The sequence below is a fragment of the Eriocheir sinensis genome, chromosome 8 (genome assembly GCF_024679095.1).
Source record: "Eriocheir sinensis breed Jianghai 21 chromosome 8, ASM2467909v1, whole genome shotgun sequence".
Classification (NCBI taxonomy): domain Eukaryota; kingdom Metazoa; phylum Arthropoda; class Malacostraca; order Decapoda; family Varunidae; genus Eriocheir; species Eriocheir sinensis.
Window position 1 is genome coordinate 23495289 of NC_066516.1, and position 15128 is coordinate 23510416.

General features: G+C 42.8%; 1 protein-coding gene across 4 annotated transcripts; it reads left to right on the forward strand.

Moving 5' to 3' along the window:
- The first annotated feature begins 5029 nt into the window (after positions 1–5029).
- LOC126995325 (protein amalgam-like) lies at positions 5030–12504 on the forward strand. Of its 4 annotated transcripts, none has more exons than XM_050854802.1 (7): positions 5030–5155; positions 8371–8588; positions 9158–9204; positions 9518–9675; positions 9994–10151; positions 10765–10894; positions 11652–12504. In XM_050854802.1, the coding sequence occupies exons 2-7, from the start codon at positions 8463–8465 to the stop codon at positions 11846–11848; spliced, it is 816 nt and encodes a 271-aa protein (XP_050710759.1). In that variant the 5' UTR covers positions 5030–5155; positions 8371–8462; the 3' UTR covers positions 11849–12504. The 4 variants fall into 4 exon arrangements, with proteins under 4 accessions (XP_050710759.1, XP_050710761.1, XP_050710758.1 ...); XM_050854804.1 differs by lacking the exon at positions 5030–5155 and adding an exon at positions 5921–5991; XM_050854801.1 differs by lacking the exon at positions 5030–5155 and adding an exon at positions 6225–6962.
- The last annotated feature ends 2624 nt before the right edge of the window (positions 12505–15128 follow it).

A 15128-nucleotide genomic window follows, 5' to 3' on the forward strand; every position in this document is an offset into this window, starting at 1 on the left:
AGGACGTGGCGTGGCGTGGCGTACCCCAAAGAAGCGGGACAAGTTGCCGTTAATGGTGACGGGTCTTCATTACCACCTGTTGGCGGTGCACCGCGGTCTCCCCCGCGCCGAGCCTTCCAGACAAACTTCCCTCCCTATCACTTGTTCCTCAACACGCCTCTCCCCGCTGGCAGCGCCTCGCTCCACCGCTGCAGCCTTCCCTTCGCAGCATCCAAAATGTAAATACACAGCCACATGCAGCACAAGTGACAAAGGCAATAAAGTACATAGTTATTACAGGCAGAAAATCATTAGTTATTTACTTTTACAGATTAAAAGCATATCAGTGGGCATGACAACAGTAAATTATTATGATGATAAAAGTAATAGTAACAATAATGATAATGATAATAATAGAAATAATAATTACAATAATAATATAATAAAAAATGATAATAATAATAAAATTATAACAACAACAACAACAACAACAACAACAAAAGCAAAGACGATACTGATGCTGCTGATGATAATGATACTAATAAAACAAGTTGTTATTAAAACTATTAATAATGATATTATTATCAATGTTATTATAATCATTATTGTTATTATTGCTATTCTAGAAATCTATTATTACTGTTATTATTATTGTTGTTGTTGTTGTTGTTGTTGTTAATTTTAACTGTATTAGTTGCAGTAATTGTAACCGTAGAGGCAGTAGTAGTAGTAATAGTAGTAGTAGTAGTAGTAGTACCGTCATCACTTTCATCATCATCTTACAAACCAGTGATCCATGAATGATTTCTAATGAGTCGTGAAGCAGTTAATTTGAAAATTCCCGCCCTGCTCCTCGCTGGTCTGGGTTTGTAAAAAAAGACTGCGAGTGGCGGGCGTTGTGGGTTGATGAGCGTGAAACTGTCGCGGCGGTGACGACAGGGAGGATAACGTCATCCTAACACACACACACACACACACACACACACACATAACAATATACCTAGGGAACAGTTACCCGCTGCGGCCACGGAGGCGTAGGCAACAGGCTGCAGGCGCCAGGCGGGGGCGGCTCTGTATAATAATAATTAAGTGCCTGCCACATGGCTGTTTACCTTCACGCTGGGCCGGGGATGCGGCGGCGGCGCTACAAATGAGGCAGCCATTGAATAGTAACACAGAGGCGAGGCTGACGCGATACTGAGGAGTCAGCAGTGATAGGAGGCAGCTGTTTGCGTATTATTCATAAAACGTTTACGTCTGAATAAATGAAATAAAATTCAGCAAATAAAGGCGCGTGTCTACAGGGCAGAGCGCGGGCAGAGGGAGCAGAGCGGGGTGGGGCAGGACAAAGGGGGGTGGGGTGGGGGGGGCAAAGAGAGGTTAAGTCTTAGGCGAAAACGCTGCTCATTTCACCGGTGGCCCAATATGACACAAACAGTCAGATGATCAAGCAACAAACAAACTGACAAGCATATTTAAATCCATCAAATTATTCATCCTCATAAGTTGAATTTATGTTACGAATGCTTTAGTTTTCTGTTTTTCATAGATTTGCCACACACTCACCTGAAAGCATCACCAGTACTACCGACGCTGCTGGCAACCAAAGGAATGGAAGCTGATTTATGACACTAATTTCGGCATTCTCAAACGCTTCCGCCTCTCACATGCACTAAATTCAAATGCCGAAAATGAGATCAATCGGGTTCTAATGAGTGTTCTTTTCGGTTCACGGTTCATAAGAATGGTGAAACTACTGCTAGGGTCATAATACTACCCATGGAAATGCCCACAACTCCTACGAAAGCCTTGTCAAATATGTGTGTATGGGCACCGAAATGTTTAAGAATATGACTCTAAGCTTTTTGGGGCATGGAAAACAAAGAGAGAGCGACAGTAGTGATGGTATGATTATAAAGTCCCCTGACCGTCTTATCTAGGGGGATTCCTGACTCACGTAATGATGGCATGATCTGAGTATATGATGGTGACAAGCGCCATGATGAAGCTCCCGGTCACGGTTTATGGCAGCGGTGCACTAGTTCCGTGGCGGCTTCGTGACAGAATGACGTTATTTCGGTGGGGCGGTGGTGGCGGCGACCGACGGCGTGTGTTTGTGTGGCAATCCATTATGTTAGTGTGGAGGCTGCTGCCCTATTTATGGATAACCTACGTTGATAGAGAAAACCGCCCCTTTTAATGATACTGAGTGATCAACTATATATAAATTAGAGGTAAAGTTTAGTGAAAAAAAATACTGGGGTAAATATGGATACACCAGAAGAAGCAGTATACAGCCGATATAACTTTATGGATCATTTAGTATTTGTTAATAGAGTAGAAGAGATTTATCCCCGCAGCCCTTCGCCAAGTCACTGTCATCCCACAACAGACGGCAAAGATGTGGGGCAGAAGAAGCAGTTTAAAGGCAACAGACTATTATAGATCCTAGAGTATTTATTAATAGAAGACATCCGTGCTATTTCTCAAGTGACTGCTATCCACCAACAGACGGTAAATATGAGGACCAGAAGAAGCAATTTACCTGCAACATAAAATACTAGATCCTGGAGCATTAGCAGACGGGGGGACGGGAAAGTGGGGCCAGTTAAGAAAAGCAGAAATACGTAACTTAACAGATGAGATATAGGTTTATGTCCGCAATCCTTCCCTGTATAAGTAAAGCCAACAGACGTTCAATGTATGGATCAATTGTAAGCAGTAACCCTTCTCCTATAATTCCCTCCCCTTCTGTCTCTCTCCGGCATATGACCACAGAGGTTGCGCCGACTAAACGAAACTTTCCAACTGTCTATACATCAAAGAACATTAGCACAGCAGCAGAGGGAAGTGGGCATAGAGGGAGAAGAGCAGCATGAAATGTTTAGTATATAGAGGAGACAGAGTTTAATCCGTCACCTCTAAAATGTTGCTAATAGACAGACGGGCTGAGTTTAATCCGTCACTTCTAAAACATTGCTAACAGACAGACACGAATATGCCCACCAGTACTGCATTACCATCGCCCTGACACTAGAAAACAAAAGAAGTCATGAATAGATAAAGAAAATAAAAGAAAGTTAAAAAAATAACACCCGGAAGCATGACAACGCAAGGAGGCGACTTTTTTCGTCACGTGATAAAAGACTGAACTAAAGAAACAATGAATAGAGAAGGAAATGAAAAGAGAAAAAATAAAATAAACTTACCTAAACCACCACCCAGAAATACGACTTAACACACGGAGGCGACTTTTTTCCGTCATCACACGCTAAATAAACCGCGCGATAAAAGACTGAACTAAAGAAACAATGAACAGAGAAGCAAATGGAAATAGAGAAAATAGATTAAACTTAACTAAACTACCACCCAGAAACACGGCTTAAAACACACAGAGGCGATGTTCTTTTTCTTTTTGTCTCATTTCACCCTAAACCGCGTCATAAAAGGCTGCGGAATGTTTTTACAACCGGGGACTGAGAACACATGATTACACGACGCTAGAATAAACTGTTCATTAACTTGAGCACTAATAACAGGTCCGGGCTTACACACCCAAATTCGATGAGGCTTTCTTACATCGGTTGTGGGCATTTTTCCATTTCCATATATATGAGCCTAGTGATGATCTGACAAGGCTTCTGCACCATGAACGTGAATAACGCTCATTAAAACCGGACTAATCTCATTTTTGGCCTATGCAAATGTTTGTTGTGATTGCCGGAAGCGTGTGAGAAAACGAACGTAAGACAAAACAGGCAAGGAACTACATCAACTACTACTACATCAACTGCTACTACATCAACGCTCATTAGAACCAAACTAGCCTAATTTCCCTTCTGGCCTTTGTATATATTTGTTGTGAGAGCTGGAAACGTGTGAGAAAACGAACCTAAAAAAAAAAGACCAGGCAAGGCACATGGATCATTAGAACCAAACTAGCCTAATTTCCCTTCTGGCCTTTGTATATATTTGTTGTGAGAGCTGGAAACGTGTGAGAAAACGAACCTAAAAAAAAAAAAAACCAGGCAAGGCACATGGATACACATACTAGGCTACATCAACGCTCATTAGAACCAAACTAGCCTAATATCCCTTCTGGTCTTTGTACATATTTGTTGTGAGCCGGAAATGTCTAAGAGTACTAACCGAAGACAAAACAGGCGGGGAACACTAATCCATCCACTAGTACTCCATTAACAGCACACTGGCACAATAAAAACAAATTACTACTTGAAGAATAGCCAACATATTCATCATCTTGAGCGCTCACATGCACCATACCCAACGTTGCCAGATTATCGTACTCAGAGCCTCGTACTTAACCGGTTTCTGAGCCTTAGCTATTGCCAAAAACCACCAATTATTAACCATTTTAACGATAACTATATATGAAGGGAGTTATTGGGGTCGAGGAGGCAGTTTTTGGGTCGGAAATTGGCAAACATAAGAGGATGAGTACGATAATCTGGCACCGTTGACCATACAGAAGCACTTAGCACTCACCCTCGCAAACACACACACACACACACACACACACACACATTATGTTCCTGAAATGAGCAACACCAGGCCATAAACAACACTAATGACACCAAAAAACACCATCTTCTTACACTTAGAGGCCTGCTTGATACAGGAATTACGCTACCACACCCCTACGTCTCCATCTATCACCATTACCTACATTTAATTAACAAGCGCATCCTAATTCACTGTCATAATGTCTAACTCATCTTCAAACCTTCGCATACACAGCCACATATACTGCACTAACAATAACAAGTTCAGAGCAACAGGATGGGGCATTTAATCCGACTCAGTCACCTTCTTCTAGCAACGTTGCGCACCTTATGGTTAGGTTAGGTTAGGTTAGGTTAGGTTAGCTCTCTCTCTCTCTCTCTCTCTCTCTCTCTCTCTCTCTCTCTCTCTCTCTCTCTCTCATAACGCCTCCCCCTTTTCCGCCTTCACACATTGAGCCCGGATAATAAATACTGACAATAGCAAGTTCAAAGCAATAGCATAAGGCATTAAATTCGACTCAGTTCCCTTCTCTTAGCAACACAGAGCACCATAAAGTCCCCCGCACGTTGGCTGTCTCCTCCCCAGGGCGTCTCACACTCGAAGGCACAAGAAACAGAGTGTGACGTGGGCGGCGGAGCGTCCTGCAATTAAGGTGTGTTGGCCCCTTATGATATAAATGTTTATTGCCGGGTTTCGCGTGTGGCGGGTGAGATGTAAATAACCGCTGTTTGTGTTATGAGTGTTTTTAGGAGGCGTTTTCGTGTGTGGGTGGTGGTTAGACTTGGTAGTGTTAATAGAGGTTGGTTTTTATTTTATTTCCCTTTTGTTTTTTTATCTCTTTCGTTTCTGTATTCTTTCATTTTGTTTATTGTTTCCCCTTTTTTATCAATTTATTTCATTCGTTATTTTTTTCTTTTGTTTTTCTACGTTTTATTTATTCATTCAGTCATTCCTTCATTCACTCTTCTCTTTCCTGCCTTTCTTTAATTCTTTCCTTCGATCTTTTCTTCATGTTTTTTTTCTATATTATTTTCTATATTATATGCTGTCTTTTTTTCTTTCGTTCTCTCTTTCTTTATTTATTTCTCTTTTTCTTTCTTTCTTTCATTTATTCTTTCTTCCTTCCTTTCCCTCTTTCTTTGTTTCTTTCTTTCTTTCTATCTATCTTTCATTCTTTCTTTATCTATACATTTATTCATATATTTGTTCGTTCTCTCTCTTTTTCTTTCACTAATCCTTTGTTTATTTGTTTACCTGTTTATTTGTGTCCTGTTTGTGCTTTATTAATGAGCTCACTTACGTGTTTGTGGCGGCAAGATGGTCACCGTTGATGTATGTTACCAAGCTCTCGCCTCGCCATGTGTAACGAGTCTTGTTGGCGCGGCGCGGTGGTAATGAACTGAGCCTCGGACTGCCTTATGTGTACGTACTTATGTGCCGTGTTCCCGGTGGCTGGCTGTCAGGGTCTGTGATTCAAGCGGTGGACAGGTGTGTGTGTGTGTGTGTGTGTGTGTGTGTCCGAAGTTTGTATGTTTCAGGAAGACGCCCAACAACACACACACACACACACACACATCACATCACATCACATCACGTACATTTCCCATTTCCATTTCCATTACCCTTAATCCCCCATCCTCCTCCAGTCTCCCCTTCCTTACCCCTTAATATTTTTTTTTACCCCCCCACACATAAACGAAGTACAGTGCTGGTATAACGTTCAAGAGTAGCAGGCTCGGTAGCTTGACAAACTAACGCTGGGAAGCCTCTGCAGTGCTGGCGTGCCGTGACCCTCTCCGCCACTACCACCATAATCAGTGTCACCGCTTATGGCCGCGGCGGTGGAGGGTCCCACTTAGAGGGTCAGAACAGACAGGCCAGACAGAAAGTTTGCCTGGTGATATGAAGGCTTGGTGACTTTTGTGAAGGCCTGAAGAAGAGAGGATTGCCACTCCCTCCGAAAAAGGTTAGAACAGACAGGCAAGATGTGAAACTAATACAAACACACACTTGGTTGCTCAATGCTGAGGTGAGGACTTGGCGAAGCTGGTGAACGCCTCAGAAAAGAAAGAAAGAAAGAAAGATTACTGCCCCCAGGAAAGTGTCAGAACAAGCAGGCGAGACATGGAGGAGCTGGTGAAAGTCTCAGAAAAGAATCTTAATGCTTCACGACGCTGAGTTATCGAAAGGAAGTCATTTGTGAAGAAGAGGGTCAGCGCTTAAAAAGAAAAAGAAAACAACAACAAAAAAAGGACTCCAGTGATTTCCGACGCAGAGCCATCGACATAATTTCTTATACGAGGCGGGACAGCATGTTACGCGGGAGCCTGACGTGTGTAGTTGCTGCTATAGAGAGGAAGTAAGGGTCGACAGGTCCAGTATGCCTGTGGGGGCCTCCCGTGCCGCGGCCTGGGTGGTTGCGGTGACGGTGCTGGCGGGCCTCGGCGCCGCCAACCCGGGTGAGCTCCCCTCGTCAGCCTCTACACTCAGGCAGTGGTTCCCAGACCCATGGTCGCGACCCAAATGAGGGTCGCGAGTGTTCCTGAGGGTCGCTAGACGGTCTTGGAAAGAAAGTCATAATTATATCATGCTATAATGGCCGATCTTTTCAATCACTGTTACGTCAAAGTTAGATTTTTCAGTAATGTAGTTGAATTACTTCAGTAGGACAACATGAAGATTCTCCCAAACACATACTAACAAAAGCAGCGTTGTAATAGAAGTAGTAGTAGTAGTAGTAGTAGTAGTAGTAGTAGTAGTAGTAGTAGTAGTAGTAGTAGCAGAAGCAGCAGCAGCAATAATGGTATAAAGTAGGATTAATAGTAGAGCCAGCAGCAGCAGTAGTAGCTATAAGCAGCAGAAGTCAGTGACAAGTGGTGTCTAGGATTGCCTTCGTGGTGGCTACTCCTGTTATATTTTAATAAGAGTAGCCGACACGAGGAAAATTCTAGTCGCTCTAATTGAAAGTTGCATGACTCCGTAACTGACGTAATGGGCGACACCTGGCAGAACGCGTGCATATTAAGTCTGGCCCGCCAAGACTTTCCCACATGCACGCAAGAAGAGCCAGCAGCACACACACACACACACACACACACACACACACACACACACACACACACACACACACACAGCTGACGCTTCCCGTGGTGACAAGATGATGAAAAACTTGGAAATGCGAGTCACGAAGTTTTATTTTTTTGTATTATTAATATCAAGAGGATATTTAAAAGTCTAAAAATTGATTTGCATTTGACAATCTCGTTTTGAATAATCTGCTTGATGGCTTGGGGATGAAAGGTAATAAATACACTGCAGCCGTCTGTATTTTTTTTTCTTTATAAGGATTTCGCGAATATCTGGACCTGCCACTTTTCAAACCCTCTCTTGTATCAGATCAGGACTGAGCTAAACTCTCAAACACTGGCGCTGCAGGAGTGTTGTGCAGCGAGAGAATAATTACATCATTCGCACATGACGTGAATTAATTCTTGTATTCAGTTACATTCGTTTTCAGAGACCAGATGACTTTCCTTGTCGCAAAACTGCCAAATGTGTGCAGGACGATAATCACAACGGCCGTGCACGACATGAGGAAAAAGTGCATTAATCCGATACTTTCATTTTTGGAGACAAGACGACTTTCAATTTTTCTAAATCTCACTAAACGTCGAACAGTTTTTATTTTTTTGTAAAGTTATGACTAAGCTGGAGAGTGGAGATACTTGCCATGGCCATGCTCTTAAGGGGAGATCACGGAGGAGACATAAGTGTCATCTCTCTCTCTCTCTCTCTCTCTCTCTCTCTCTCTCTCTCTCTCTCTCTCTCTCTCTCTCTCTCTCATGACGTGTATCCTCCCTCCCCCAGACTACGAGTACCCTTGGGTCACGGCCCAGGGCTCCCCCTCCTCCGGCAAGGTGGCCTCCCCAACCTTCAACATCACCGCCGTGCTGGCCGGTATGGAGGAGAGCAAGGAGGTGCCCGCTGGTCCGCGCCTTGTGTCTCGCCTCTACTCCCGCCTCATCCTCTCGAGGGGCGCCTCCACCACCCTCAACTGCACCGTGGAGGAGGCCGGCAACGTGGGGGTGAGTACTATATGGTTGGCTCGTCATATATGCGAGGATTTAAAGCATTTCTTTTCCTGCATTCTTATTTGCTTTCCTCAAAATGTATTGATTATAAAGAAGGAATAGAAGATAATTAAAAAAAATAATGTCCATTTTTAAGGAGTATAAATCTTACAACATAAAGATCTACCAACGAAAGGAGACACCAAAATGGTTATTAATCAAAGAAATAAACAAACGAAAACCATTTTATATAATTTTCGGAAAGGTGTTCTATTTTAATGCATTTTTGTTTTGCCTTAGAGCTGCATCCTGTGATGTAAGAAAGACGAACATCTATGGACATTTGTGTTTTTCTTACAACAAGGGAGGCAGCTTAAGTGGTAGAAGACTGCCAGTATGAAGAGGGGAATTGATGAGACGATGAGCCATTGACTAGCAATGTGTGTGGAACCTCCGCACACATGAGATGTATACTCCATTATTATGAGGGCGGACAAGGCCCCAATATATGGACAATGTGTATGTGATAACTTCCCGCTGTGGCGCCAACACTAAATGAGTCTTAGATCCCTTTTTCATTGCAGGTGTCTTGGGTGAGGAACGATGAGGTCCTCGCCGTGGGAAGGTACAGGTGAGTCACGTGCTGGAATAAAGGATTGACGTTGCGGCCTCTTCTCGAGTAGGGGCGTGAATAAAAATGACTAACTGGAAAATAACAATGAATTAGATGGTTGTGCTTTTGCTGTGGTGGGAAAGGAAGGTTAAACATAATAAGATAATACTCTTGGTGGTTGTGACACTTATGATGGGTAATAATATGGTTGAGTGATATAACAATGAATTAGGTGACTGTGATGTATCGTCAGCAAGTTGATCGGCAAATTAAATATAGGGGAACAGATTTTCGTGTCACAGGGTTGCCTCAAAAGAGTTTCGGTGCCCAGGTATACCAACGACCAGCGGATGGCCGTCCTGCACGAGGAGGGAGCGAAGGACTACAGCCTGCGCCTCTCCCACCTGCAGCCCGAAGACTCCGCCCTGTACGAGTGCAGGGTGGCCACCGAGCCCCTCCAGGTAGCCAAGGTGAAGCTGATCGTCATTGGTAAGTGTCGCCTGACTTTTCACACGTCGTATTTATGTGTACCAACAATAACGTGGCTGATTTGTCTTTTTTACCCGTTTTTCAAGGCGCGGTTAGTTGGTTTTGTTGATTTCATATATAACTTTACGACTGAGTTTGCAATATATCGACTTAGCTCTGTGAAAATTCAACACTTCAAACTAACTCCGTTTTCCCCCAAAAGCCAAACTAGCCACAGAATTGTTAATATATAGTTATGCCACGTATAATAAATCTGAGTGTGTGTGTGTGTGTGTGTGTGTGTGTGTAGATGAAGAAGACTGTTTTTGCACCCCGCAGACGCCTATTCCGTCATCTTCGGGGCGAATGAGGTACGGGTGACGGCGGGCGGCAAGCTGTTCCTGCTGTGTCTGGTGCTGCAGGTGACGGACGTGCCGGAGTACATCTTGTGGTACCAGGACGAGACGGTCATCGACTACTTGCGACCCTCCATCACGGTGAGGACTGAATACGCGCCGTCATCCCCTCCATAGCCCTCCATAGCCTGTTCGTGTTGGCTTTCGTAAGAATGGCGTGATCAGTATCCAGTATGTAGTGCACGTATATACTCTATGGCTCCTAAGCGATTTGCGGTTTTCGAGTCTAGACATTTGGAGAACCACGACGCGAAGTATTGGGACGTGTGAGTATAGGGCATTTATACGTATCATTTCGTTAGTCATCGCTCACCCCGTGCACCGACATTTTTATTTTATTTTAAGCTGGTGTCTATACGTACAAAGAAACATAGTAGTAAATGGACGAACGGGTGAAGGGAGAATAAAACAAAACAGAGGAAGTATATATTATAGTGTTTATGAAAATAATGAATCCTACAAACTAATACAAATAAAATAATGAAAATGACCAAAACTGCCCATTTATATACACAGAAGGTACACAATATAAAAGCTTGGAATGTCAGAGAAGAAGACTTATTAAGAGAAGTATATTAAAGGAAAGTCAAAACAAATAGAGCAGTAGGCCCTATATAGCAAGAGTAAGAAAACGGTATAATAACTCATACCCCCCCCCCCACCTCTCTCTCTCTCTCTCTCTCTCTCTCTGCAGGTGAAGACCGAGGAGGAGACGCGGTCGAGCGAGCTTCAGATCCACAACATCAGCTTCAGCGACGCCGGAAACTACACGTGTCACCCCTCCAACGCCGCGCCCTCCTACGTCATAGTGCACGTTAGCAACAGTAAGGGCCTTGTGTGTGTGTGTGTGTGTGTGTGTGTGTGTGTGTTGAGTATGAGGGTGAGGATGGTGTTTTTGTTTTCGTTGCTTTTTTGTTTTTGTTTTGTTTTGTCTAGTCTGCTTCTCATACCCAAAGTTTTTCGCCACCATCAGTAAGTCGTGTTTTTGGGCTTCCCAGTTCTCTCTTCCCTGTTATTTGAGCTCTTCTTTATCACAGCTTCCCCATCTCCTATATTGGTACTCTTCTCCCCATTTTGGTCTTCCTCCTTATGTTTTGCCTTTTGACGTACTTCATTAAAAGGTCAGAGGCGTCATATCCTTACACCGTACACGAGAAATATTAATAGCATCACTATGACCCCTTTCTCACCCCTTAAAAAGATGTAATGTCCTTAAAGTTTGATCTCTGCACGACCTTCCATCTCCTAATATCTGTCAATGCTTGTGATGGACATATTAAAATGGAGAGTTATTAATGTTATCTTTTTTCGTGACATATCTTCTCGGGCTATGTTTATTTTTTATTGTTCCATTTGTCTAAACTTTCAACGATTTCCTGCTACAGTTTTTTCCTTACATCAGTGTTTTCTTGTCTTTTTTTTTAACATTGTGCTGCACATTTTGTATTTTGACGGTGTGAGTTACTGCTAGTGTAATGTATTTTTTTAGACTTTCTTTGTGCACTAGCTTTAAAGAAATAAGTTACATGAAATCATTGTCTCGTGTGTGACGCCAGAAATGTATAACTCGTCCCCGCACAGACACCAACAAGAGGACTGGCAAGGCGCAGAAGTGTGACGATTGCGTGCTCTTCATCCAGCTGGGCGCCACTTTCGCCTTCTTCACCCTCAGCTTCCTCGTGGCCTTCTGCTTCCACAGCCGAGAGAACGACGTGGAGCCGCCGCCCCCGCAGGATGACTACGAGAACTACTACTACAGCGACGACAAAATGCTGTGAGGCGCCCCTAGCCATTCCTATCCGAGGACTGAAGGACGTGGAGTCAAGGATCGAGGCGAGGGGGTCCATTGTTGAGAAGGTTTATTGAGTAGTCGAGTCAGTGATGGGAGCAATGGAGTTTGAGAATGGTGGAGTAGTCTGCTTGGAAGGCTGTTTGTTAGGGAATGTTAGTGACACTTTCATGCAATTTGTTTTATTATATATTAAGCAAGGGCAGAATGTTGTAATGAACTTATAGTGGTAATGACGTTATTACTACCGGTATGTGTGTAAACCTAAATACACACACACACACACACACACACACACCTGTCTAGTTTCGACCACCTCTTTTGATTCTTTTTTGTAGGAGCAGCGAGTAGCGGGCTTTTTTTTATTATTGTTTCCTTATGTTGTGCCCTTGAGCTGTCTCCTTTGTTGTAAAAAAAACAAAAAAACATCTCCATTATCTCTAGCCATTACTGGTTCATTGCAGGACGAAGGTCATTCCTATCGTCCTCCACCTCTCGGTTTGATGTTATAGTTTATAGTGACTCCTAAAGCTTCAATTTCACACCACGTTGAAAACACCGCTTCTCGTCCGATCTGCCTGGGGCCGGATTCATGAAGCCACTACAAGACCGGTCGTTGATAAGTCTTTTTAGTAAATTAGTCCAATACGAGTCCCTTTTTGTTTGTTCGGGGGTGAATGAACATGAAAAAATGATGCCTTGTCTGGTCCTTCCTCATCATTGCCAATCAAGTCCGTTCCTAGAAATCGACGTTCCTAGATGATCAGGAAAACTTACCACTTCACATCAATAGGTCTCTGATGAGTGGTGAATCTGGCCCCTGGTTATCAGTCTGCCCTGACTTCTCTTATAATCTCTGGGTTGCAACTTTAGTACTTTGGTTGTCCCCCTGTTATCAGTTACACACATGGCAAGATCTATTTAAGTTCTTTTTTTGTCAACACTTACTATTATTTTTACATAAATGGTGTAGTTATTTTCCTCCACAATACTTAGGAAATGAGTTGTGTGCATATATTATCTAATGAGAGAAAGCCAAATGTACGTAACTCATGTATTCAGTTATAATTAATGAAATGGAAAGTTTAGAGTAATAGCACTTAAGTTTTTTTTTTTCCCTTTTCCTTCATAATGCTGGCCGTCAACTGCGTATTTGGGATAGCCTATACGTCACATCTCTTTTTTTTATATTTACAACTTCGCCTCCACTTCTTCCATTTTCCTTAATAAAACCTTCATTTCCTCCCTTATTTCCGTTGCTTCTAATTCACCTCTTCCTACATCTCTTTTTTTTATATTTACAACTTCGCCTCCGCTTCTTCCATTTTCCTTAATAAAACCTTAATTTCCCCCTTTATTTCCGTTTCTTCTAATTTACCTCTTCCCGTTTCTCCTCCCTCCCTCCCTCCCTCTTCTCCATTCTTTCCTTCTGTCTCCTTCACCAGGCATGCACACCTCAATACAGTAACAATAAATTCCTCTACTTTTTTAGCAACTATTTTTCTTTTTTGGATTGTTTTTAACTTTGAAAATGATACAGAGGGAGAGTAAGGTTGGTATTCTTAAACGCTTTCACTTCTCACATCAACTATTTCCAAAGTTCAGAATGGAGATCATCCGAATTCTAATGAGTGTTCTTGTAGGTTCATGGCGCAGAGAAGGGTCAGACTACCACCAGGCTTAAACAACTACCCCTAACTGGAAATGCCACAGATCTCCTTCGAAAGCCTTGTCAAATATCTGTGCTTCGGCCCCGAAATGTTTAAGAATACGGCCCTTTAGAGATCCTGCGCGTTCCTCTGTCCATTTCAGTAAACTTTTGCCCCATTTATGATTCCCGTGTGTCTCCGCAATTACATCGACGCACCATTAGCCTACCCCACCTTTGCCTCGCCTTACCTTAATTACCTAGACATTACCTTGATATTCTCCAAATGTTGTCACTATTGCTATAATATTTCCTCTTCTGCCACATGCTTATTCACTTTAGAAGATACTTTCATGGTAAGGAAGACTTATCAAGAGTTAACTAGAGGGTTTTATTGTGCGTATACTTCTTGGTGGAGTGGTTAGCGTGCCTAGGTACGAATCCCCGGGCACGGGTTCGCATCCCAGCGCATTCAGCTGTTCATCTTCCCTTTCGGGCTGGTCGATAAATGGGTACCTGGGGAAGCCTGTGGAAGGTAAACTCTGGTAACCCAGAATGTCACACTGAACCCGTGTCCCTGTGTAATGGTTCTCCCCAGTCGCCCCCACCGCAAGTTCAAGGGCCAGTGCACCGGAGATGAGCACCGAGGCCACGCGCAGCTATAGCGTATTGCCCAAACTTTACATTACTCTGTGCTGTAAAAAAAGTAAAAAAAGGTCTATACTTAATCATGTGTTTACTCTGAGTGATATTTTTTTTTTTTACTGTATTATGAGGAAACGGATAAAGGTTCTGTGGTATGAAGAAAAATACAAAGGTTCATAAGATAACAGTATGTATTCTAAAAGGGATAAAGCACAAGGGGTCGTTAATTAAGTGTTAAAAAAATATATAAGTGCGGAGAACCTTTTGGACAGGGAGGAGTGATGCCATTTTACTGATTTTAGCGGATTTCTTGTAGATCTGGCGGAATTGCATGTTATCTAGCGGGATGAATCTTAGAATTGACAAGAGTAACTGGTAGATTTTCAAGTCCAAAATAGCGGCAAATTTCTATAGCTTCACCCATTATCTGGAGGATTTTTTTAGGCCATCCTAGCGGACTTATAAATTTTGAGTTGGCAATACTGGCGGGAGGGCCGAACAGTCCACCGTTGCTAGATTGTCGTACTCAGAGCATAGTAGTTATCGGTTTCTGACGCTTAACTATTGCCAAGAAACATGAGGAATGAACTATTTTAACGATAATTATAAGTGAATCTCCTTATTGGGGTCCACGAGACAGTTTTTGGGTCGGAAGTCGGTAAATATAAGAGGCTGAGTACGACAATCTGGCAACGTTACCGAAGAAGAAGAAGAAGAAACACTGCTGGTCAGCTGTAGGGATGGGCAAGTACCGTTAATTTGAGTAGCGGTAGTACCGGTACCGAAAACTCAGGTACTGTTAGTATCGGTACCCGAAGGAGTATTTTTTTATCATAATGACTTTTGATGAGATTCCCAAATAAATTTCCTGTAAAGAAAACTCTCTAGTCTAATAACAATAACAATATTTATTAGCAACCTAAAAAAAAAAAATCGGACATGAAGAATTATCAATAAATCCAATAAATAAATCCGA